Consider the following 25,408-nt stretch of genomic DNA (forward strand, 5'->3'; position numbering starts at 1 on the left):
TTTTTAATGAAATTCTTACTTTACCTCTTCTGAAAAAAAAAATGCATCTATCCTCTGTCTAGACTTAATGGGAACAGTAAGGTTTCTAATATAAAGGAAGAGTGAACCTTAGTGGTGAATTCACAATGGAATAATTGGTGTGACACTTGATTCTTTCCTCTTGAACTTGTTAACTGAGTGTTCCTAGTTAGCGATTGCCCTTATATTTACACATTGGTTAGTCGATCCATCCAAACAGATCATTTGGAGGTGATATCCTTGTGTACTTGTTTACTTCTTGATGTTCTAAATAAGTTGTAAAAAATTGGCTGTTGCAGGTTAAGACAATGAGGGCTCTTCAGTATTTTCCAACCATTGAAGATCCAAATACTAGAAGATCATTGTTTGAGGTATCTCTTTTCTCATATGATAATGATGAAATGCGCTACTGACTGGAAGAACATTTTGAACTTATTTATTTTGCTGATAAAAAAACTTATTCTTTTTGAAGATTCTGATTAGCTACTTCATTGGTGACTGCAGGTTTTACAACGTATTCTAATGGGAACTGATGTTGTGAAAAATGTCAACAAGAACAATGCATCACATGCTGTTCTTTTTGAGGCCCTTGCACTGGTTAGTTTGGCGCTTGGATTCCTTCTGCGTTGTGTATGGAAGTTGCAGCCAGAATTGTAGTAAATTGATTTTTAAGGATCAAGGGGGAACACAAATCTAAAAGAAATGAAAGAATATTTAAATTGATGGCCACCATCCAGAAGGATTATTTCAGAAATGCAGGTTTTCAATCAAACATGTCTCTGGAGATGCTGAAAATTGGTGACTGGATTTCCAAGTCCAAATGACCTCTGTTGTAAAAAGTAAATGGGGCTTCCTTACAATATATTTGGTCTTTTAAGGAACATTCTTCTTTTGGAAGTGGAGTTGGCAAGAAAGTGAATATATATTTTTTGAGAATAATCAAAGTGGAACTTCATTAAAATAAAATAAAAGAATATAATGCCAGGTAGGGTGATGAGATAACGCCCCAATCCACCAAAAATTACAAAATAGAACAGATACAAAACTTTCAGATAAAACCCTCTGTATATAACATGAAGCCATTTCAAGAGTATCCTAAAGCTAAAACCCAAGGATGATCTGGGCATACTGGAAAATTTTGTTGAAGTCATAATTCAGCCCATGATCATGTTTCCAATATTAGCACATATTGTCTCAATACTCCTTTTTCCCTTGAACAGTCTTCTATTTATTTCTCTATTCCCAAACAAGTATATTAAAAAATATATATGTACTTATTATAGCCTATAAATACAGAGAATACATGTTGTTAAGTGAAAGCTTTGTTTTGTGGTTTCGGGGGTTTTAGCTACATTGATGAATGATGTGGCAGATCCAGATTGTACATCCTATGACAACCCTCTGAATGTTATAAGTGTATAGTGTCCTTGTCTACATCAGCTTATATCCCACATTTCCCCCACTCTTTTCCTTGAGTAGTAGCCCTTAAATTATCTCAAAATTTTGAATAGAAAAGTTGAGTCATTTTGCCATGTAGCAGAGAGGTTTGTTCTAGCTTTAACTAGTCACATTAAATGTCATGTCGGAACATGTGACCCCATTTTGTGATGCCATCTCGGCTCCTATGTGTCAAAATTGTGTAGAAGCAAGAATCACCGCAACAGATACACATACACAAACATCTATGGACACTATATTTTCATCTTCCTACTGGACTGGATTTGAAAAGGCTTTTGAGGTTGATGGTACACCGATTAGATAATTATCTTGTATCCCACCTGTTTTCTTGTAATACAATACACTAAAATGCCTGGGATTTAAATATTGATCTTTGTAGTTTCCCTTATTCTTATGGTTGTGTGTTCTGAATGTCCTATAATAGGTCATGCATCTTGATGCTGAAAAGGAGATGATGTCTCAATGTGTTGCATTGCTTGGGAAATTTATTGCTGTTCGTGAACCAAATATTCGATATCTTGGTCTTGTAAGTGTTCTTTTGACTGCCAGATAAGTGGAAACTGGGAACTGCATGGCAAGCATACATTGTTGAATTATGTATTTCAGATACAGTTCTTGTTGTTTAATGCCCTGTTGCTCTTGTGCAGGAGAACATGACTAGGATGTTGATGGTAACAGATGTGCAGGACATTATCAAGAGACATCAAGCTCAGATCATCACCTCATTGAAGGATCCTGATATCAGGTTAAGCTCAGTTGCCTTGTGTTCTAATTTGTCACTCATAAATTTCAAATAATTTTATCCCTCCCTTAATTGCATTCTGGCTTCTCTTCATGCTTATAGTGTACTTCATCTATGATATCCCATGAGATATTAGACGCTTGGGTGCTGTGATTTTCTGTTCCTATTGGGATGTGCTCTTGGCACTTGTTTTTGATAAAGCGGTTATGTCCCTAACTAAGTAGTGAAAAGCACTTTTATGTTGAAGAGTACTTAATTATTGTTTTTCACTGGGAATGCTCCATTAATTAAAAAAATATCACACACTCAAATCCACCCTTCTGTTTCTATGTTTCTGTTTATTTTATATTTCTGCAACAGAATTTCCCATTGAGGGAGCCTTGTGCACTGGGCTGCCCTTTTTAATTTCCCATTGAGGCCTTTAGAATGGGGGAGAGGGCGTGTACCAGGAATTCTTTAATCTTTTGCACCTTTTAAGTTATCAATTAAATATTTACTCTATGCATGCAGCAAATGAGAAACAAGCAAAGCAAAGGAATATTTGCTAAGATAAGCTTATGCAGGAAGGCATATGGTAAATGTGATGCCTGAATGTGATTTCACCTAATCACAAAATGTTCATCTTGTGATATGTACCAAGGGTTTAATTGAGGCACATCTAATTTTTGATAAAGGGGGACATATCCCTAATTGCTAGTCTAACTTAGATGTTGTAAAAGACAAGAGCCCCCATGTATTTAATTTTATCCTTACAAGATGCCTTGTGTCTTTTCACTGGGGATGTTCTCCGTTTATCAAAATGTGATGTGCCCAAATGAGCACCCTATGTTCCACAGATGTAACAGGGGTAGAAATGAAAAGAAACACATTAATCTGGGAAATAAGCAACTATTTCCCTGGTTGGCTTTACTAATTAAAATGTCATTAGGTATACTGGTCTATCAATGGTTTGTCAAATATCTATTGGTAGCTGCTCATGATGGTTAATATTGCAAATTGTGATTTGGCCCTTGTTCGTGAGCTGTATAATTACATCATCTTCTATGGACTGCATGGTTTATGTTTCCAACTATATAACAATTCATATGAAAATATCCTTAATGGAGTCACTACCACTTCTTTTTGCAGCATTCGGAGACGTGCTCTTGATTTGCTATATGGTATGTGTGATGTTACAAATGCAAAGGACATAGTTGAAGAGTTGTTACAGGTAACTAGGAAATAAAAAAAAAAGAAAAAGAAAAAGAACACTCTGAGTAGTGAAATGGACATGCTACTGATATCTTTACATTTTTTCAGTATCTGAGCACAGCAGATTTCGCAATGCGTGAGGAATTGGCATTGAAAGCTGCTATTCTTGCTGAGAAATTTGCCCCTGATCTATCATGGTGAGCATAAATTCTCTTGGCGAGTGATGATTTATTTTGTTCTGGGGAATCAGAAAGTAGACATGATTCTCAATCATGTATGCTGCTTGTATCTTTATGCACTCTTCTATTGCTTTGTGTCTAAATAATTGTTGGAATCAATAATCATGCCATCATTTCCCTTTAGATTCATTTATACATTGAGAAGACACAATAAATAAATACTCTTATATGCTCATATGCCATTCCTATGTCCATTCTTAAGGTCAAGCTCCAGAATTCCTTTGGGTTCATCTATGGATTTTTTATGCTCTTTTGTGTTCCCTTCTTCCATCTTTCTCTTCATACATTGGCCATGATTACTGGATAATTCATGAATCCTAAGATGCCAATGATGAGTCTTTTGATATCTTCTGATCTGATAATGTTACTTAGATCAATCTGAGCTTCAAAATGTTGTTCACTAGCTTAGGGTTGTTTACTGGAGTAATTGGAAAGAGATGAACAGAATTGGATCTTTGTTTGAGATACCTTGCTTGCATATTTCTGTTGATGCTAGTTACATGGACCTGGGTTTGGCCTTTAAGGATTTTTCTTAGTGAAACAGATGGAGCATTGCATGTGGTTGGCTTTTTGTTTTGAGTATTGAAGGTGGGTCTACTGTAAGGGGCTTTTTGTTGGGTTGATTGCTTGTTTTGTGTATGTATCTTTGCTTCATGGCATCTTGTTTTAGTTAGCTGTGATGCATTCACATATTGATCTTCCTGTTATTAATCATGTTCATAATTTCATAGGTATAGACCTGAATCTACCCTGAATTGCTGATGAATACTTCATCCTTCTTTTGTTGCATAGGTATGTGGATGTGATTCTTCAGCTGATTGACAAGGCAGGAGATTTTGTAAGTGATGACATATGGTATCGTGTTGTTCAGTTCGTTACAAACAATGAGGATCTTCAGGTGTTTCTGATCTCCTATCATATGCTGCATTTGATCTTTTTGAAATCTGTTTTGAAAAATATCATACATTAACACGCTTGCTGACCCTTATTGTGTTATTTCAGCCTTATGCAGCTGCAAAGGCAAGAGATTATCTTGACAAGCCTGCTGTACACGAGACAATGGTTAAGGTGTGATTTTGCCTATAATTTCCATCAAACTTTTCCTTTGTTGAAAAGTATGTGTGCTATAATTGTCTTGGCACTGGTGTTCATATTGGATAGTGTGGATTCTAGGACTTGTGATATAGAACCAAAATCAAGCTGACTGTACTGCAACTGACAGAGAGATCCCAAACCTAGACTGTCTTGGATAGGTCACTTGCATGGTGGACATGAAGTTGTCAGTTTGTTGCAGGCTGCAGAGAAACTACTTTTATCTGCAACATCCTTCCCCCTCTCAGAACTCACATATACATAAAAGTAAATCCGAGCTGCTATTGTAATTAATGTTGATTTATTCTGGTAGGAAGTACAAAAGGAGAAGGCTCAAATTTAATAGCTTAAGGTTTCAAACCTTCCGAATACTGATTTGGAGATGGAGCCTACGGATTTGGTTATGGATGAGTGGGAAGCTGCAATAGTTAAGGTTGATGGTCCCATCCAGAAATAGAAATAGAAAGGGATAGGGAAAAGAAAGAAGGGGCTTGTATAAGGAAGTGGGGTCCAAGCATTTGAGGGGTCTGTCAAAAGCACAAGAGGTAGGAGTACTGGTAAGTGATAACTGAGGCAAAAGACAGGGTTTCTAATGCCTCTTGGAGTTATTGGGTTTAATCAGGAGTGTTGGGGCTGATTAGCTGTAAGCTCTTATGTTTTCTGGTTCTTGGGTGCATGTTTTATTTTTGGGGTTTGTTCTAAAGTTGTATATCCATTTGTTCGTTTTTGCTGGGGCTGCAATGCCTCTTGCAGTATTCTAACAAATAAGAAAATAATAAAAGGAAACTACTGTTTTAACTCACAAACTGATTAACTGAATAATTTCGTTTAATAATGTTTGTTCTATTATTATGATCTCAAAAGTTAAGAATATAAAAGAATATAGTAGCGTCATGTACAAAATAGCTAAGTGATTAAGTGAGGCGTTGCGTTGACAACTATGTTATGTATAACCGAAAAATTTTATCAAGGGAAATAAGAATGAAAATGTCACCTTTAATGTTAAACTTGAAGTAATATTGGGTTTAAAGGACTGCAAATGGGTTGGCTGATATATTAGCAAACAGGGGGTCTATAGGCAGCAGTTGTTTTGGGCATTATTGTAACTCTTTTGATTTTCCACTGTAATTACTTGTTTCACATTTTAATACAATTAATAAGGTTTTCTTGCTGATAAAAAAATAAAAAAACAATGGGTTTTCTCTCCACCAAAGAAGCAAGGTAAGATTCTCTTAGGGTGCATGAGCCTGCTACTTTATGGAGCATCTGGGAAGAAAGAAATGCCCATCTGTTCAGCAATAAGGGGAGGTTTGTTGAGGAATTCATTGACGATATCTCTATCAAATTTGCTCATTGGGTGAAGGTATTGGATATATTCTAGCCTTTTACAACAGAAAATATCATTAGGAATTGGAAACAGGTGGCTGACTTGTCTTCCTCTAGATCAGTCCATAGCTAGATGGGCTCTTCTAGAACAGGCTATATTATAAAGCTAAATTTTGTATGGCTGTAACCTAGGAATTCCAAGTATGGTGGGCATTTTGGGACCTATAGCTATATGGATTGGAGACTCAATTAAGGCAGAAACTTGAACAATCATCCATGGTACAGGAAGGAGAAAATCCATGAACTTCCGACATCTGTTTATTGAAGGAGATTCAAGGGTTAATTGGATATGGCTAAGTGGAACCTACATGATCTCATTGAAATACAAATATGCTATTTTGAGAAATCAAAAAGATGATGGGGGAATTGAGAGTACCAATGAGTGGATAAAACAAGGGGACATGTGGGACAGTATATTTTTAGGGCCAAGTAATGTAAATGTTTCTGTCCTAGTAATTGTTTTTGTTTTCTTGGGTAGTGTTAGCCGAGGCTAACCACATTTTTTTGAGGTCTAAGACAACCTTTGTACTTTTGACAGTTACCCATAAAAAAAGCAAGGAGAAGCTCGGTTCAGAAATGGGAAATAAGGTTTTGGAGTGGATCTTGCTATTATCTGAATTTGTGGGTTTACTAAAGAAGTTTTTATGCGGGTTTTGGATAGTTATAGAACAAGACGGATGCTGAATTGTAATTTTGTCTTTTCTTTTGGACGATCTGTCATCAGTCATCACCATAGTATATTGTAATTTTTTTTTGAATCTTTAATGATTTTTTATCTATTATCAAAAAATACTTTTTTGAGCAGTAGTATCCCAGGAGTATGGGGTTTGGGCAGACAATGAAGGAAATTCAGTCTTTAGCTAAGGATGTAGGTGCTACCTTCAACATGGTTAGGGGATCAGAAAATGGATTGGCTGATTATATGGCTAAACATGGAGTGCACAAAGATCAATTGTTTTGGGCTGAATTGTAATTTCTGTTATTGAGCTTATGGGTGCCTGAATTGACCTATCCAGTAGATCTGTGGTCTTTTTTATCATTAATCAATGAAATCAGTAGTTGCTTATAAAAAAAAATTTTTTTTTTTTTGGATAAGGAGGAAAGAGGATTTCAATTTCTTAATTCCTGGCAATGTTTTCTCTTTTATTTGTATGTTCTATGTCCCTGAGTAGCAGCATCCGGGCATATTATTTATTATAGATCCATCCCAAAACTTTGTTTGTCCAATCAAAGCATGATATATAGATGTTAAAAAAAGTTAAGAGCAGTAACAACATATACTCATCTGAAACAAAGGAGTGCTTGGGCAATTTTCTGTATGTAATTTATTATTTCTTTCAAAATTAATAAAATTCAACTGTTGCTGATCAAATTGCAAAGTGTGTGGCAGGTCAGTGCATACATCCTTGGGGAGTACAGCCATCTTTTGGCAAGACGGCCTGGTTGTAGCCCTAAAGAAATCTTTAGCATCATACATGAGAAGCTACCTACTGTATCGTAAGATTTCTTCACCTTTGAATCGCTGGCAGTAGCTTACTGATATCAGTTGTTTGTTTATTACTTTGTTTATTTATTTTTACTTTGATGGAAATATTATTCTTTTAATTCCAATACCTAAAATGGCATGCTTTCCAGGACTTCTACTGTTGCCATTCTTCTTTCGACATATGCTAAGATTTTGATGCACACTCAACCACCTGACCCAGAATTACAGGACCAAATCTGGGCAATATTCAACAAGTGAGATTTACACATTAATATGTTTATGCATGCATATATTATCTTTTTCCTTGACTTTTTAGGGTGGTATTTCTATTACATTGTTAGTAACTACTTGTGGAGTTCTTAATTTATTTTTGCATTCTTTCAGATACGAGAGTTGCATTGATGCTGAGATACAACAGCGAGCTGTTGAATATTTTTCATTAAGTAGGAAGGGTGCAGCTTTAATGGATATATTGGCTGAAATGCCCAAGTTCCCTGAGCGTCAGGTATGTATGTGTGGATTCATTAAAATCTCATTTGAAAATAATTCACTTCATCATAGGAATGTTGGATCACCTCATCAAATAAAGCTTTTCCTCTTGTTTAATCTTCAAAGAGGTTCACTCCTTCAAGGAGAAAAACAGAGGAAGAAGAAGACTCTAGTTTTATCATGTGAAAGTATTCAAAAGCTTGGGTTTCTTTTCTGAAGAAAAATTTTCTAGGTCCTTGATTGTAACCATTACTAACTTCTATCAAAATTAGTCTTCCTTGCTTAAAAAAGCTGAAGATACCGAACTTGATACTGCGGAGCAAAGTGCAATCAAGTTGCGTGCCCAGCAGCAGCAGCAGGCTTCGAATGCTTTGGTTGTTACTGACCAACGTCCTGCCAATGGATCTTTACCTGTTGGTCAACTTAGTCTTGTCAAGATGCCTAGTATGAGCATTAATGTGGTATTAAGCCCGTTTCCCCTTCTTTGTATTGCATATATTGTAGTTCGTTAGTTTACACTCACTTAGTTTATGATATGGAAATTGATTAAACATGTAGGATGCTGATGTAGCGGGCCAAGGGTTGACCAACACAAATGGAACCTTAAGCATTGCAGATCCCCAACCTGCCACACCTTCAGCAGATCTCCTTGGCGATCTTTTGGGTCCACTGGCCATTGAAGGTCCTCCCAGTGCTGTAGCCCCTTCTGAACAAAATCTTATGTCAGGATCAGGATTAGAGGGTGTTTCAAATGCAATGGATGCCTTAGCTCTTGCTCCTGTTGAAGAGCAGTCAAATTCAGTTCAGGTGCTTCTTTTTGTAATCATATTTCATGTCTATTTTTTTACTCGTATTCATGTCTATAGTGTAATTCTGTTTTTCTTCTCTTTTTTTCAGACTGCAACATAGGTAGCTATAACTATTAGGTTATATTTATCATTTTATTGATGAACTAAAACCAGGGATTGGAATATTTTGCACACATTCTCAATTTTCACTGCCTTTTGTGAGTGAATTGGGTGAATTTCATATACTTACCACAAAAATTATAGGTATCTTTGAAACTTTTCAGGGGCTGCCTAGCTGCAAATCATGGATGGAAATAATGTACTTTTTTCTTTTTTGGTAATTTACAGAAATATTACGCTTGAATCTGATGTTGATAATATGTGTATAAAAAAGAGGACAGAATAATTTTTGAAGACGGTGGATTATGGATGTTTCCGAGGATTTGTGCACATGTAGGTTCTTTCCTAGGGAATGGTGCATGCTGTTCAATGAACAGGATGTTAATTCTATAACTTTTGTGAAGAGTATGTAAAGGATGTTATCTTCTTATACTTGCAAATTTAGCTTTTTCACATCTAATATTCCATTTTGACAATAACAACTGGGAATGAGAGTAATACCACAGAATAACATAGGTCTGATTATAAGTTGCATGTCTCTCTGACATATAAATACTGATAGCCCAACATATTAGTATTGCTAGTATTTCTGGTTTTCCTTATTTAAAAGGCTAGGCTTGGCTGTCATGCTTTGGGAGAAAATGAGATGCACTTTCCTTTTTATAAAATTATGTGTTCGAGGAACTAATTCTGTTAACATGTTTGCAGCCCATAGGAAATATTGCTGAAAGGTTTCATGCTTTATGCCTGAAGGATAGTGGTGTACTATATGAAGACCCTTATATTCAGGTTTTACTTCTTCAAGGGCCTTTACATCCGTGGCAAAAATTTTCAAGCTTCTTAAGTTGATTTTATTTTACTCTCTTTCTGGGCTTTCTTACACATTCAGTGATGTGTTTGCAATTCACTTGCTTAGATTGGAATAAAAGCTGAGTGGCGGGCCCACCATGGACGTCTCGTGCTTTTCTTGGGGAATAAAAATACATCCCCTCTTGTTTCAGCTCAAGCTCTAATATTGCCACCTTCCCATTTGAAGATGGAGCTCTCATTAGTACCTGAAACTATTCCTCCAAGGGCACAGGTTGAGACTTCTATGCATTTTGTGCAAATGTTTATTCTTTGGTTTTATGATAATCTCTAGACTACTTTATTTCTGGTTGTTTATAGGTGCAATGCCCACTAGAAGTTGTGAATCTTCGCCCCAGTAGAGATGTAGCTGTTCTCGATTTCTCTTATAAGTTTGGAACTACAATGGTGTGATTCTAGATCTGCATCCCTTTTTTATCAACTTCATGATCTTTAATGGGATGTTTTCTCTATGATTCCTTGTATCATTGTTTTTTTTCTCTCTCATTTCTATAGGTCAATGTCAAGCTTCGCCTTCCTGCTGTCTTGAATAAATTTCTTCAGCCTATATCTGTGACTGCAGAAGAGTTCTTTTCCCAATGGAGATCACTTTCTGGACCCCCTTTGAAGCTTCAAGAAGTGGTAACATATCACTCGTTATATTCTTGCTGTCAGACATGTTTTTATTTAATTTTTGATAGATAACAAACTAGTTTTTATACTGAAGAGAATATCTATTTTTATTTTGATTGCCTTTTATTGTTCATGACATGAACAGGTTAGAGGAGTAAGACCATTATTTCTTCCCGAAATGGCCAACTTGTTCAAGAGCTTTCAGTTGATGGTTGCGCCAGGACTTGTAAGTTACTATTATTGCTGTGCCTTCATCTTCTCCCTATCAATCGTCCCTTTTGGGTGTTTTTATATCTCTCTTTTTTTTCAGGATCCAAATCCAAACAATCTGGTTGCAAGCACAATGTTCTACTCCGAGAGCACTCGTGCCATGCTTTGCTTGGTAAGGGATAATAAGTTTGTCATCGAGATGATCTCCCTGCTATCTCATAATATACTTATGACAGAAACATCATGCCAGTTGGCTCCGAAAACCTTGCACCACTCATAAATCTCACTTTTAAGTTTACCTGATCCGACTTCTCATCTAACCAGACTGTTCAGTTAGTTCTGGTGAACAACGAGGCTGATGATTAACAAACTCTCATTGCTTGGCCAGGTTAATCTGTCAAATTAATAACCTAAAAGACTGTGTCTCCGTTGTAGATTGATATAAACTTCAGTGGTGTTTGGAACCATGGTGCCCACTCTCATTTTGAATCCACATAAGTGCCGCATAGAAAATTTGACTTTTAACATATGAAAAACATATTTGGTGGGCAGATTTAACTTCAGATTGCTGCACCACTTCTTAGATTGGTTATGTTGATGGGAGTGTTGGGGGAACCACCATAGAGATGCTTCATTATTTGGGAGGCATATTCCCTCTTTGATTGTCTTATGCGTATTTGAAACCATAATAAACTACTCTGCAATGTTTGTGGAAAAACATCTCACTTTCTTGATTCCCTAAGTAATTATTTAAATTCAAATGTTAAGATGTAAAACACCACAGTACCAAAAAACCCACTTTGTTTGTCTTTGTGCATCTCAGATTAGGATTGAAACAGATCCATCGGACAGAACCCAACTTCGAATGACAGTTGCCTCAGGAGATCCAGTACTAACTTTTGAGTAAGTCTTTGACTTTTTTCAAGTTTATTCGTTTTAAGCTGTTATATGCCTGCCTAGCTTAAGGAGCTTCTATGACCATATCTGGACAGGTTGAAGGAGTTCATCAAGGAACTATTAGTTAGCATTCCCAAACCATCCATTGCACCTGCCCCAGCGCCGCCCCAGGTGCAGCCAGTCAGTCCAGCTGCGGGTTCTCTGGATCCTGGTGCCATGCTTGCTGGTTTGCTTTGAAAATTGGAACATATGGGATTGTGCAGATTCGCAAATTTGCTTACTTCGGTTGTACCTGATTTACAAAACCTACCCATCGGTGCCTCGAATTTTGAGGTAGGGTTAGGGGCATGGTACAATGCAAGGGCTGGCGGGAATCAGAGCTCATTGTGATTAGCTTAGTATCTGAGTGTATTTTTTTTTCCGAGTTCGGTCGGGAATTCTAGATTCTTTCAGGGCATTTTCTTGGTGCCTATTGGTGAGATGATGATATGTTGGGTGATATTTTTTTTTCCTCTTTTTCTTTTGTATGTTTCGCTGGTTTCTGTAATCTGATAATAGAAATGTATAAGCCAATGCATGAAGTCATTGTAAAAGTTTTCATTTGTGATCTATGCATATTTATATATTGAATAAGAACAGGAAAAAGTAAGAAAATGTTTTGATATTGGAGCTTCTCATATTGGAAGTTGGAACATGCACGAAAGTTTTGATAATCCATATGTTTATTTAATAATTCAATCAATAATAATAAAAGCGACAATGGAAAAGCATAGATAAGAGGAAATGTTGCCATGAGCGGTGAGCCCTTGATTGTACTCTTGGTTGCTAATTTCATTGTAGTCATGGAAGCATGGCAGTCCAAATACTCGGAGTGGTTTTGTTTTCGTTAGGGGGTTTTTACCCAAGTACATGATTTTATTTTAAAAGGAGCAACTGTCGTATCAACAAAGCATGTGTTTGGTTTTGTTGGTGTTTTGAAAAATTTCACCATGTCATTGCCAAATCAGTATTCCTATCATGTTCATTTGTTTGTATTGATATTCACAAAAACTGGTCTTAATTTACATGTGCATCTTCATTTTAACGTTTCCCTCAATGGTTGAGTGTTTATTCATTATTTTGCTGATGTGGTGTCTAGTTGTAATGAACAGTTTATCAAGCAATCAAGTACAAACGTTTATTTTATAAACAGAAGCTATACCAAACACATACAAAATCAGTATGGCAGTTTTGGTTTTGTGATTCATGTTTTGTTTGCCAAACTTTGAAAACTGAGAAACTTTATATGACAATCAAGAAGTACAGGTTACTTGTCAGTTATCACTGTGAGGCCCACTTTAAATCTTGCGTGCTGATGTAATGCCTGGACTAACTTCAAATTACAAAACGAAGGTACTTTACCTTGCAGATTGCCACCTTGTACTTTTGGGGTAATGACAGACCCCTGAAAACCCAACTATTTGGGGTTGGGATGAGGTAGCATACACCAAATGAATAAGAAAATATGTCCTATCAAATCCCTGAAATGACCCAGTTGTCTGAATCTTATAGGTAATCAAGATGCAACTATTGGCAAGATTTTACCCCTTTGGGTCTTTCAATCATGGAAGCTGGTTCGTAACTGAACCAGAGGGGTTCACCTGGTGAACAAGGGGGATGACTATGCCGGGTGAAGGGTGAGTGTAATTTAAAGGCATTACTCGTGCCGAAATGCTGTCAATTTTCTAGGACTCTGATGCGTGGGGTTTCCCGACTTGGCATTGCATTCGCTTTGGTGCACGCGTTCATCTAATTTCAGGGCAAAATGTCTTTTCAAGAACATAGGAATTTATTAGATTCCAAATATTTGTAAGAACCCTACTTGATAGAGAAAGAAATGCTTGTTTTGCAGCCATGCGATGTGCTCCCAAGACTTCAGCATCATCAAATAGTTCACTGAGGGCTTCAATGAGCTCTCCTTCTCCAGAAACCTGCAAGAGATATGGCATTAAAAGCTCCAGAAACAGGATTGAACTAGTCCTAGTTAAGGTAAATCTTAAATATGTGAAATAAAAGTTCAGAAGAAGGTTATAGTTAATAGGGAGAGTGGGATACAAGGACTTATTTGAGTGAATGTTTAGTAACCAAATACCCTATTAAGTTATTGCACTGAACCTGCTTTCTATGTTCTAAGCCAATGTTGATCTGAATCAGCTGATAAATTTCTATTAATTATCCCACAATATCAAATTCAACCAACTGAACTTCTAAAACTTTCCAAACATTACCACAACATCTGGTACTAGAGTTCCATGTCAAAGGCTCCTAAGAAAACATACTGCTGTATAAATATCACTAAAAGTCAACTTGAAATACATTTTTTTTTCTTGTAGGCCTTAATACTGTGTGGGACCAACCTGTACTGACAGTTGGACAAGTCACTTGAAATGATGTTCTAGAGTGGTGCACAATGCATTTCTAAGGCATATAATAAATTGAATCTGTATGCTTAATATTGCTTTAATATTCACTTTAACATTTTTGCAGAGGTGAGCTATGGTCCTCTACCAACAAGGGGAATAATAGACCAAATCTTGAACCAAGAGCTCAAGCAAGAAATCTTGAGAAACCTCCACTTCTTTCAGACCCAAAATAAAATAATAATAATAATAATAATAATAATAAAGGAAGACCCTATAATTGTCTAGCAATTTAACTAAGACCAATTATAATTTAAAGCCTCAGGCTCCAGGACATGGTATATATCCTACCAAAAAAAAGAGATGAAACCAAAGTGTCCAATACCAGGCTCACCATAGTTTAGAGATTAAGCATAAATTACAGGTACTAGAGGGTTTGATAGGAAAATCCATAATTACTGTTTTGTACAAGAACAAGAACCATGTGACCTTGAGAAGGTCAAGAAGGCTCAAGCACATGGCATTATAGTGTGGTGCAAACATTATGCCAGAGTGGATGAAAAAAACACCAAGAAACAGCAACAAAATAAAGCTCACCGAAAGGAATATAAAAAGAGTTTCACCTCACCTTCAAAACTGATAAAGGATTAGATTGTTGCATTTTCACTACCATGTGAGAGAAATGTCCAACATAATGACCTGAAAATTAGCCCCATGCAGCAAATGACAATCATAAATTACAAATTTAAAGAAGAAAAAGGTAGACCACATGAAGTGAGCAAGCAGATATAGCAAATAATTACCAGTCAAAACAGCACAACCAGCTGCAGCAGCCTCTGAAATATTATGTCCAGCTAAACCAGGCAGGAAAGAACCTCCTATAACAGCTATTGGAGTCAACTTATACAAACTCCTTAGTTCACCTATAAGAGGGTTGAGAGATAGTCAATGATGACAGATATATTTCCACAAAAGCAGGAATAGTGTGCATGCTAATTCCATCTTCAAAGGTGGGTCTATTTCATTTCCTTCATTAACTCTAATATATGAGGAGATAAGTTCCGTAAACAAGTCCATGCTTTCTATAATCTTTCTCTTGCCATGCTCGAATAAATAAAGCTACGTCATCCGGAAATACCCACTTTCTTTCACCATCATTGAAGTACCACCATTTATGATTGAAAAGAGTATCAGAAATCCATCATAAAGAGAGAGCTTTGAGTGATCCTTACCCATGATAATAGGTGATTCACCAGCAAGGACTTATCCAAACTATAGCCCAAATAAAGAATAAGATCATTAAGGGTATATATAAGGTCAGATCCATTCCCACAAGGTTGGGGCATTATCCCCATCAATAGGACTAAAACAAAAAATTGACTGAAAAGAAATACCTCTAAGATCCGGCTCCTGTACAATTGTCAACTGGTATTTTTGATTTACAACTTTGTAAACAAGTCTACCATAATATATTCCTCATAATATTTTTTATTGTTAAGTTTTAAAATAAATGTTTTAAAAAACCTATTATCTAACATTAAAATAAATAAAAATAACACATAAAGCGTATTCAAATTAAATTTAAAAATAAAATCAAACATATAAAACATTTTCAAGCATGTAAAACCCACAATCTTTTTTTTTCTTCAATTGCATTACTTCAAATAGCTAATGTGATGTAAAACATCTTGCATTCCTGATTCTACGAGCCGCCTTTGTACCAAGCCCCTTGAGGCAAACCCAAAGAAATCCATGTTAGGGTCTTAAATTCTTAATCCTTACGCAAAAAAAAATGATTTATAATTTTAATTGCCTTTTAAGAAGATATTTTATTAGGATTAAGGAATGAACAACATTGGCAAATAGGGGGTTCTCACCTAGGCACACCAAGTGCTCCCTTTTGAAAGTGTTGCACCTAGGGCCTAAACGAAATGCATACCTTAAAATGCACCTCGCCTGAGCGCCTAGGCATGCCTTTTAAATCACTGGCTACTATATATGTCATTGATGTATGTTGCATGAATTTGGATGCATAGGAAAGAAGTGTCACTAATAATCCTCAAATCTAAAGATGCCAGTAGTTCAAAGCCAGAAACTACAATGTGCACTTCAAGAAAATATGGACCTAATGTATCAACCACATAGATATTTGTCCTTTGACATATCCTTTCATCACGAGACCTCAAGGAAACATTTAATCCTTCTTTCTGCACTTCCTGCACAAATAGGAAAATATTAAATTTCAAAAGCTAATAAGATATAAAGCTACCCATGAAATGTGGTCAGCAAGGAACCAGACATGCCATGCAGTTTATGTATGACGAATGATTCTAATAGTATTAGGCAAGCGTACTGATTTTGCACAAGTATTAATGAAGTTGGATGCAAGATGTGATGCCATGTCTCCATGGGTAGATCATACACCAACTAACAAAATCTATAATATTAAATATAAGGTAAATAGGAAAAAGGTTTTCTAATTGGGTCATGTAGGGACTAGGGAGATTCTCTTCGCAATTTACCCCAATTCTTCCACTGACCACATGTTTAATCCTCCATTCCGCATCAACCTATACCCCAACTTGAATTGGTGTTTTCCCTCCATTTACAAGAAAATTTCAACCCAAAATCCCTCACTATAGCCTACATGTCCAAAATAGGCATTTTTGAGTGGTCAAATTTTGTAATAAATAATAAAACTTTGAATGGTTAATATTAGTTGGGAAAAACACCAATACAAGGTAGGATATAGGGTGGACATGAACAGAAAAAATGAACATGTGACAATCCATACTCCAAAGGACCCTGTACCTTGTGGATGGTTTTGATTAGCCACATCATCCCTCTATGTGGCAGAAAGAGGATAAGTCATGTAGGGAACTTCCCTTCTTGACCAGATTAAGAGTCCTTTTTCCATATACTTTCCCCCACTGAAAGAAGCTTGACAAATTCACATGGCACGTGTCCATGCCCTTAGCAGGTAGGTTGGCATTGACATGATAGGAGAAATCAGATAATCATTTTATACACATCAAAATGATAGAAATACAAGAGACAAATTAAATACTGGAAGCAGAAAAATATAATCATACTGGAAGATCACAATGAAAAGGATAAGAACCATACAATGGCAATTTGTTGTCCTTGTTGTGGATGTCTAGGTACAATAATTGTTAACATGTTAGGGTACATCTGCATTAGTACTTTATGAACCCCTAGCATGACTGCAATTGAAATATATTGGAACCTCATTAACAGAAGAAAGCAGTTGCCATAGAAAAAGAGAGAAAAAGAAAAAAAAAATGATGTATCATATGACAGTGCAACAGATTTTAACCATCTAACTAATAGTAAACGAATGCCAAAATCCAACAAAAGCCTCAAGACACGGTGATAACAAAGCTTTCTACCGAAAGTTTAGATTGAAGGCTCTCATATTGTACTTGTTGAATAAGCTGGTCTTACTTTAGTTTAGTGCTGCAAGGGCACATATGTAATTTTACATTGTTTTATTATTTGAATGGTCACCCTAATATAAATATAAAAAAGGCTGGCGCCGCCAGCTGATGTTTTTCTCTCCAAAACCTTTTTTCTCTTTTCACTCTTCTCTCTTCTCCCTCCTCTTCTCTCACTATTCTGAGATCCTGCTGCGTGTTTACCAAGAAAACAGTACTAATAACCACTGTGAACACCCCTGTACAATGAGATTCTGTGCATCATAACAAAGGGTATTACGAAGGCCCAAAAAAAAGTCTATAGACAAAAAAAAGAATGACAAAACTCTGCTGTAAATATTGCTAGTGGAGAGACAGTCCCCAGTCATGCCAAAAATTGAACTAATTACAGATTCCACTGAGTTCTTGTTGTCAAAAAGCCGAGAATTTCTTTCCTTCCATATTATGGCCAAAGGGATTACTGCCCAAGCTGATCTGCCTTTCTTACTCATGTTCTGGACATGTCATCCTCTTAAAAGATCTGCCACAGAATTAGGATGACACCCTTTCCAATGAACTGCATTCTGAAAGTGAGCCCACAATCTGCTCATGAATTTGCAGTGAATGAACAAATGGCTAGAGGATTCCATGTGCTCGTCACACAGGCTACATGCAAAGTTGTCCAGACCCATGCCTTTCCTCCTCAAATAATCTTTAGTCTGATAGTTATCCAGCACCACCAACAAGCAGAGAACTTAATTTTAGAAGGAACCACATTATCCCAAACCTCTTTAAAATGAAAAGCCCTCAGCTCTGCTTCAGCATGATTTTTTTTTTTTTATTGATAACAGAACTTCACTAAAATAGAGGAAAGTTATACAACAGAGGAGAGGTAATCTTTCTTACCTCTCCTCACCAGAATTATAAGCATAGTACAGATTACAATTGTGCCCAAAACATTTAATTTCTTCCCACCCCTTGCTTTGCTAGTACATCAGCAAAAGCATTAGCAGTCCTTTTAACCCAGCTTAATTCCACTTCCATATTTTGTGTCATCCACTTGAATTTATTCCTCTTGCTATTGAATATCCAGAAGCCATTTCCTGCCTTTTTCAACCAATACATTACTAGTTTTGAGTCATCTTCTATAATCAGCTTCTCACATTCATATCTTTTGCCTTTTGCACACCTTCTATAACAGCCAGAATCTCAGCTCTTAGTGAGCCTCCCACACCAATTGGACCTGATAATAACCCGATAACCTTTCCATCCTTATTCCTAAATGCCCCACCAATACCAGGATCTGGGTTACTTACACTACTCCCATCGAAATTTAACTTGATAAAAGCATTATCTGGTAGTCTAAAGAGGTTGTACATCAGTCTTATGACAATCTGAACTAGCCACTTCCTTCAGTTATTCAAATATCACCTGAAGAGAAGTCAGCAAACAGCTCCAAAGCCTTCACCCAGTGAACCACTCTAATCAGAATGGTTTCAATAATTCCCTCTTTGCTTCTTTCCTTGTTTGAGAAAATTCTGGAATTTCTTTTTTCCCAGATGGTCCAGCTCACCACAGCTCTTATACATCTCCAAAACACTCTTCCCCTATTCTTAGGCCACCTAAAGAAAGAAGAGGTAAACAGGCTTTGAACATTAGGTGGGGGAGTCCACCTACACCCAAACAAAGACAAAAAACACTCTTAAACAGATTTAACATAGGGGCAGGAGACTAATAAGTGGAAACAAATTTCTCCATTAGCCGCACATAAAACACACCAGTGTTCAAATAAACCTCCTCATTAAGGAAATTCTCCTCATTCATACAATACTAAACCAAGAAATAATTAAGAGAAAGCTTAATATTCATTATTCCTTAAATGCAGATGATGCAGAAAAGCAACTGGCATCAGAAGTTTAAGGTGGTTCAATGCAAGGTATTAAGAAAAAGATGCAACTTATAAACAAACCAAATAGGAATAACAATACTCGAAAGCAGAGGCAATGCCATATCTATAAAGAACAACTTAACATTAACAAGCTGTAAAGTACCAAGTGGCAACCTTCTTCTTCACCCTTATGTATAGAGGCAGCCATCCAAACTGGCCTATTAACAAGCTGTAGTTGTAAATCTTCCACACTTCTAATCTCTTTCTTGGAGAAACATACATCTCCAACAGCTGCATAGAAGAGAATATTAACATAATATTTGAAGATCTCCATTAAAAATAAATCACTATAAAGCCATTTATCTTCTTTGAAAACTGTTCAAATATTGTATATTAAGAAGATAAACACAAAGAAGATACAGCTCTAGATAGCAGACAACATGTGTGTTTGAAGACACTACTTGTTTCTTGACCCTTCTTCCATGATTAGAACTGGAAGGCAACTCCTGTACCACATGCATTTTTTTATCAGTAAAAAAGAGATTTCATTAATATCAAGTTCAAGTATTACAAATTAGGTGGGGTTTTTTGCACCCTAGAGGCAACTTTTTCGTTTATAATTTTTCCCAAAACATTTGGTGCCTAGATGTCACTTGTTTAGCCAAGACATCCACCATCCCATTTGCTGATCTTCCCACCCATTTAAAGACAACATTCAGCTCCCTTGTTATGATCTCTATTTCCCAAAAAGCATGTCTATAGATCCATGGGATTTGGGAACTACTCCTGTACCCCATGCTTGAAAATTCAAATATTCTTGTCATGCACTGCCAAAGCCCAAACCCAGATAAAGGAAGGCTTGTGTCAGGCTGGCAGCCGGGGGAAATAATTTGCCAAACACTAACTTGTGAACATAAGTCCTGAATTGTTGTATCAAGTTCATGCTAGGGCATTCCTTGCAAGTGATGCACCACATTGACAGCAGGATGTGGTAAGAAATCAATTGAAAAAGTGGAGTGGAGAAGCAGGATTGTGCAACCAAACTTGTATAGTTTGGGATAAGAATGCAAAAAGGACAAATTTGTTCTCATCTCCACATTAAGCACCAATATTTCCTTTGTCCCTTCTTTTCATGATAAGCAGGGGAGTTTTTTGAAGCTAGAAAATGATAAGCAGGGAAATTACCATCTGCTTTTTTTGGATCAGTAAAACTACCATCTGCTTGAGGGTGGACCTTGGCGCAATTAGAGGTGTAAATCGGGCTGTGCCGCCCACGGCCCGGCACGATTTTATGGGCCATTGGCTGTGCCGGGCTTGGGGTTTCAGGTCAGCAAGCCTGGCCGGCACGGCCTACACTGTCGTGTCGTGTCACCCATGGCCCATGGGCTGGCACGGCCCATATTATATATATATATATATATATATATATATATATATATATTATATAATATTGTATAGTATATAATATATTAATAAAATAAACAATTTTTTCCAATTTTATTATACTAATTTATTAAATTATTGTATATATAAGCAATTGTATACATCAAAATTCATATAAAATTAATTTTTTAAGTTTTTTTTAAATAAATAACTTTGATCTGGTCCACAGCCCGGCCTGGCCCAAGGCTCAGCCCACAGACCAGACCAGCCAGTGGCCCGGCACGAGCCCGCACGGACTCGGGCCGTGGGCCGTGCCGGGCCGACCCCCCAAAATATCCCAAGGGAGGGAGGCACAGGCTGGCACAGCCCATTTTACACCTCTAGGCGCAATGGTTGGGTTACTCCATCGTGACCTAGAGGACCAAGGTTCAAATCTTGGAAACAGCCTCTCTGTATGTTAAGGGGTAAGGCTGCGTACATCTGTCCCTCCCTAGACCCACATTTACGGGAGCCTTTGTGCACAAGGCTGTAGAGTATAACTACCATCTGCTTCTTGTTACAAAGTTGTTGATTTGAGCTACCTCTAACTCAAGAAATGAAGTGCAACTGTCTTGTTCTAAAGTTTCATTTTGAAAAGCCAAAATGCCCTCACCATGAGTGAATTAATGAAAGTCTAAGGGCACTTTGTTCCATGAAGCAAAACCTTCAATACAAGATGAAGCTGGTTGCAAGCCATTTCTGAACTTTAAAGCAACATGTAAGCACCTTCATGATAACATTCACTAATAATTATTCATCCAAATAAACCACTGTACCATATTTCAAATCACCAGCAAAGTCGATACAAAATGGTGGGGCCTGCAGCAGCTGAAAATGGATAGCCTCTAATGTGCTCTGCAACATAGAAAAAGATCAGCAAAAGCCGATGCATGATATACAACTATGGCAGGAGAGTGAAGGTCCATACTAATGGGGCAATCAATGAAAATTTTGAAAGCATCAATGAAATCAAGGGCAGTGCCACTGGTCCTGACCAGCACTTGAAGGATTTAGAAGACATCCGTGCATTTAACAATGCCAATGTGATCTGAAGAGAATTTGAAAGAATGAAAGTCACATGGAGCCAGAAATAAGAAATACTAAAGAGCACACAGTAAGGGCAATAAAAGATATATACATATATACAAAGAACAACAGTCAGAAAGTAGAAGCCAAATGGCTGCATGATAGGTAATATACTAATGCTAAGAAGTTCAATACAGGCAACAAAAAATTATAAAATGACTTGAAGCATTCAACTACCATTAACTTAGAGGAAATATCTTCTAACTGGAAACACACCACATATAGCAAACTGAAATGCATGATCCCTATAAAAGTAAGTAGGTCGTTGTGAAAAAAATCACTTATCCTTTTGGAAGCAGACTATATATAGTTACCTTGTTCTCAAATACATGCTTCCTATAAAGAAGTAAAGTGATCATTGTGAAAGAATTAGCTACTCCTTTTGGAAGCAGACTATTTTGACCTTATTCTCAACTGCATGCTCCATATAATGGAAACTGGTCACTGTGAAAAGAATCACTTACTCCTTTTCTTGAAGCTCCCAATATAAGATTTGGCCAGAGTTCACTTTCAATGAGAAATATTGCATTTGGGTTCCAATAACCAAGGAAAGCATCCATAGCAGCAGGAGTATCAATAGGGGCAAACTGCAGAACCCAAACACACTATATTAGGAAAACTGGCAAAATAACATTACTAAGTCACTATAACATGAAAGGTCAAGTCTTATCAAGGATAAGAAGCTAACCCCTTCGGTCCAAATAATTCTTTTTTCTAGGACTCAATATTTTAGCAGAGCAGGGGATGATAATCCAAACAAGAAGGTTTATTCATCAACCAAAAGCCAACAAGATTGGATTAAGTTAATATGAAGTTATAATACTGTATGATCAGTAAATCTAAGCAAACATTACACTGGTGGAAAGTGATGGTGTTATGTGACTTCAATCAACAGGTGATCCCCATGGTACTGAAAAGAAATTCTGAATTGTACAAGGAACTGTAAGGTGGGATATTAAGAGCCCAAAAGATTACATGAATGTCACTACAATAAGGAATGACATAAAATACAATTAAAAGTACTGACTCTAATTGTCTTTCTTTATTGTGTAAATTTAAAAAACAAGAAAAAAGTACATCTATATCTTTTATTTATCAAAGAAAACGTTAAAAAAAAAGGTTATCCTAGTTTTTCAATGCTCGACCATGATTTGAAAGTTCAAACACAGGCAGTTCTGTCGTGAAAGCCCTTCACACAATGGCCATTACCACCAATTCATTAAAAAGGTACCTGATATATGACACCAACCGGAAGCTCGTCCTTTATTACTTTACTGCAAACACGAAGAATGCACCACTACTATCAAATAAAGAGTATCCAATTCATATGAGAATAAATGAATCTACTCGACATGGGTATCATCAACCATGAAAATAAAAGACAGCAAGCAAGCAAGAAGGAAATATTATCAAATAAAGAGTATCCAATTCATACAATGGAACTTAAACTTATTCCATCTGTAAATTAGGACTAAGAGACGAGTTTCCTCGTTTTGCAATGCCATTCAGATCTTCATTTGTTCCTACGTGACGGGAAAAAAAAGGAGCCTGATTTCATCTTACAATGCTGAGGTTGTGGTGGTCGTCATCAAAATGGTGAGATCGGGTCGTTGCTGAATACAATGCTTGATAACTGGGATAGCAGCCATTCCTTCACCTGATTATGAGATGGGTACCAGAATACAAGCCATAATTAACCGAAACAACTTACTTCTTAACCACCCACAACAGGAGCTCTTCCAGGAAGACAAATCAAAAAGAACAAGAAGAACCGATAGAACAAACCTAACGAAACGGCGTGGAACCAGAGGAGAGGGCCTGGAGGGCGAGGGAGCGAAGGACGACCGAAGCGCTCCCGCCATCTCAGAGGGTGTTCAAGCCCTCGAAGTCTTCGCCATTGAAGGTGAAGATATAGCAAAGGAGAGAGGCCGTAGCTCACTGCTCTGTACACCATGTATACCAACTTCCCCTTGTCTCCCGCCATTTCTTCCCCTCACCTCCTGGCGGCCGTATCTCGCCTGATCATATACTAGCCGAGTAGGATGGGCCGAGTTAGGATGAGTGGACGAGTTCCCGAAATTGGAACACGGACAACACTTGATTACTGATTAGTGATTCCGATTTCCAAATACTTGGGTTAAGGGCCTTAAGGCTGAGTAAGTTTTTCCAACGTTATTAACCCGTCATTTATCTGGCCGGTCGGGCCAATTGGCCCATCGGCGAAGATTTTGATTCCATTCTATGGATTAGGTCTACCCACAGTATGGTTTTTTCCCAATTAATAATTGGATTGGGACCGGGTTTTGTTGTTAACTCGAACCAATTATATAATTAATAATATATAAAGGCCACCTGGTTTTTTTATAATTTTTATCCAAAAAGATAAATTTGATATAAAATATATAAGATAATTTTGGTTAAATCACTTTTTATCATCATATAAACATATTATTATTTTATAACCATTTTTATTAAGGTTATCCAAAATGTTCGGGTGATGGTTGAGCCGGCCAAGGATGTCACGTGGCTATCTTTGTAGTTGTTCCCCTATTAGGCCACGTCAACACCATGCGTAACGGAAGAGCATGACTAAGAAGGAGTGTTCCACACGAACAAGGAAGTCCGAGGAAAAGGAAACCTCCCAAATACCTCAGCGGGATGCCTTCATCTTGACAACCCCCGGGAGCCCTATCCATCTAGGACACAGACACCCAACTATAAATAAGTATCCCCCACTCGAGGTAAGGGACTTTTGAAACTACACTCTTTGAATACATCTTTGCACTATCTCTTCGGTCCAAACCAACGCTATTTCAACCTGTTCGGCCCAGTCACATCCTTCTTGATCCTACTAACTTGAGCGTCGGAATACCTACTTGGGGAGCAACTCCTCAGGCCTCTATCCTTTCTCTTGGTTGTAGATCTCGGTACGTAGTTTCACCCTTCCACCTCGGCCTCGTCTGGTTGACAAGACTATCTAATTGTATCCTCGGTTTGGAACACCTCAGATCAAATAGCATCAGATTGGCGTCGTATGTGGGAAACGAACAAAAAATCATTTCCCAAACCCCTCTTCATGCACTAAAAGCAACAATACCTAAGAACACATTCGATTGCCAGCCCGACCTCGCATGCACGATGCCCCAAGGTTATCAAAAATAAAGTTTTATATTGTTATTATTATAGGTAATTAACTCTACTAATATGAACTACTAGGTCAAAGGAGAATTGTGTCAATTGGCAGATTGTAGTAAAACTTGTCAAACTGTCATGACATAGATTCTAGTGTTAATTCCAATTTGTATAAGGCTTGGGTGATAATGATGATGATTATATAGGTAATTATATAATAATAGGGATGGTTTCATATCTATCATAAATAATCAGTTTGGGACTTAATACACCCTGTTCTCAATCAGACACGAACCATTGACGGCTCTAGCGTCGAATCCATTCACCCCTAAACCAATTTTCTATATAAAATATTGACTTGACCAGCTGTTAATCATCCATCTGGTTGAACCATGAAACAATTCCAATAAATCAATAGGTCATAGGTTGCACATTAAACCTCTTTCTTTTCA

The 25,408-nt window shown here is 37.1% G+C and overlaps 2 protein-coding genes across 3 annotated transcripts in view; one reads left to right on the top strand and one right to left on the bottom strand.

The window, feature by feature from the left end:
• The window catches only part of LOC104587454 (AP-2 complex subunit alpha-1-like), a 40,705-nt gene extending 28,446 nt beyond the window's left edge, over positions 1 to 12,259 (top strand). Inside the window, exons 7-27 of the mRNA XM_010245072.3 lie at positions 318 to 389; positions 523 to 615; positions 1,901 to 2,002; positions 2,124 to 2,221; positions 3,347 to 3,428; positions 3,518 to 3,606; positions 4,441 to 4,546; positions 4,651 to 4,716; positions 7,517 to 7,623; positions 7,762 to 7,866; positions 7,997 to 8,117; positions 8,374 to 8,562; positions 8,660 to 8,908; positions 9,718 to 9,798; positions 9,926 to 10,090; positions 10,177 to 10,263; positions 10,372 to 10,497; positions 10,634 to 10,714; positions 10,799 to 10,870; positions 11,522 to 11,601; positions 11,691 to 12,259. Of these exons, the coding sequence (XP_010243374.1) occupies positions 318 to 389; positions 523 to 615; positions 1,901 to 2,002; positions 2,124 to 2,221; positions 3,347 to 3,428; positions 3,518 to 3,606; positions 4,441 to 4,546; positions 4,651 to 4,716; positions 7,517 to 7,623; positions 7,762 to 7,866; positions 7,997 to 8,117; positions 8,374 to 8,562; positions 8,660 to 8,908; positions 9,718 to 9,798; positions 9,926 to 10,090; positions 10,177 to 10,263; positions 10,372 to 10,497; positions 10,634 to 10,714; positions 10,799 to 10,870; positions 11,522 to 11,601; positions 11,691 to 11,832 (2,313 nt within the window). The 3' untranslated portion in view covers positions 11,833 to 12,259. The remainder of the gene's footprint in view (positions 1 to 317; positions 390 to 522; positions 616 to 1,900; positions 2,003 to 2,123; positions 2,222 to 3,346; positions 3,429 to 3,517; positions 3,607 to 4,440; positions 4,547 to 4,650; positions 4,717 to 7,516; positions 7,624 to 7,761; positions 7,867 to 7,996; positions 8,118 to 8,373; positions 8,563 to 8,659; positions 8,909 to 9,717; positions 9,799 to 9,925; positions 10,091 to 10,176; positions 10,264 to 10,371; positions 10,498 to 10,633; positions 10,715 to 10,798; positions 10,871 to 11,521; positions 11,602 to 11,690) is intronic.
• A 584-nt stretch (positions 12,260 to 12,843) lies between these two features.
• KDTA (KDO transferase A) lies at positions 12,844 to 23,885 on the bottom strand. Of its 2 annotated transcripts, XM_010245081.3 has the most exons (12): positions 23,610 to 23,884; positions 23,388 to 23,481; positions 23,056 to 23,098; positions 22,289 to 22,411; positions 21,667 to 21,786; positions 21,515 to 21,593; positions 19,491 to 19,607; positions 17,121 to 17,218; positions 16,120 to 16,210; positions 14,798 to 14,917; positions 14,623 to 14,693; positions 12,844 to 13,565 (listed from the first exon to the last, which is right to left on the bottom strand). In XM_010245081.3, exons 1-12 carry the CDS (start codon positions 23,806 to 23,808, stop codon positions 13,380 to 13,382), a joined length of 1,341 nt encoding a protein of 446 aa, XP_010243383.1. In that variant the 5' UTR covers positions 23,809 to 23,884; the 3' UTR covers positions 12,844 to 13,379. The 2 variants fall into 2 exon arrangements, with proteins under 2 accessions (XP_010243383.1, XP_010243392.1); XM_010245090.3 differs by lacking the exon at positions 17,121 to 17,218 and having other exon boundaries at positions 19,480 to 19,607; positions 23,610 to 23,885.
• Positions 23,886 to 25,408: the final 1,523 nt, after the last annotated feature.

This window comes from Nelumbo nucifera, chromosome 6, assembly GCF_055504915.1.
Source record: "Nelumbo nucifera cultivar China Antique chromosome 6, China Antique-T2T, whole genome shotgun sequence".
Lineage (NCBI taxonomy): Eukaryota > Viridiplantae > Streptophyta > Magnoliopsida > Proteales > Nelumbonaceae > Nelumbo > Nelumbo nucifera.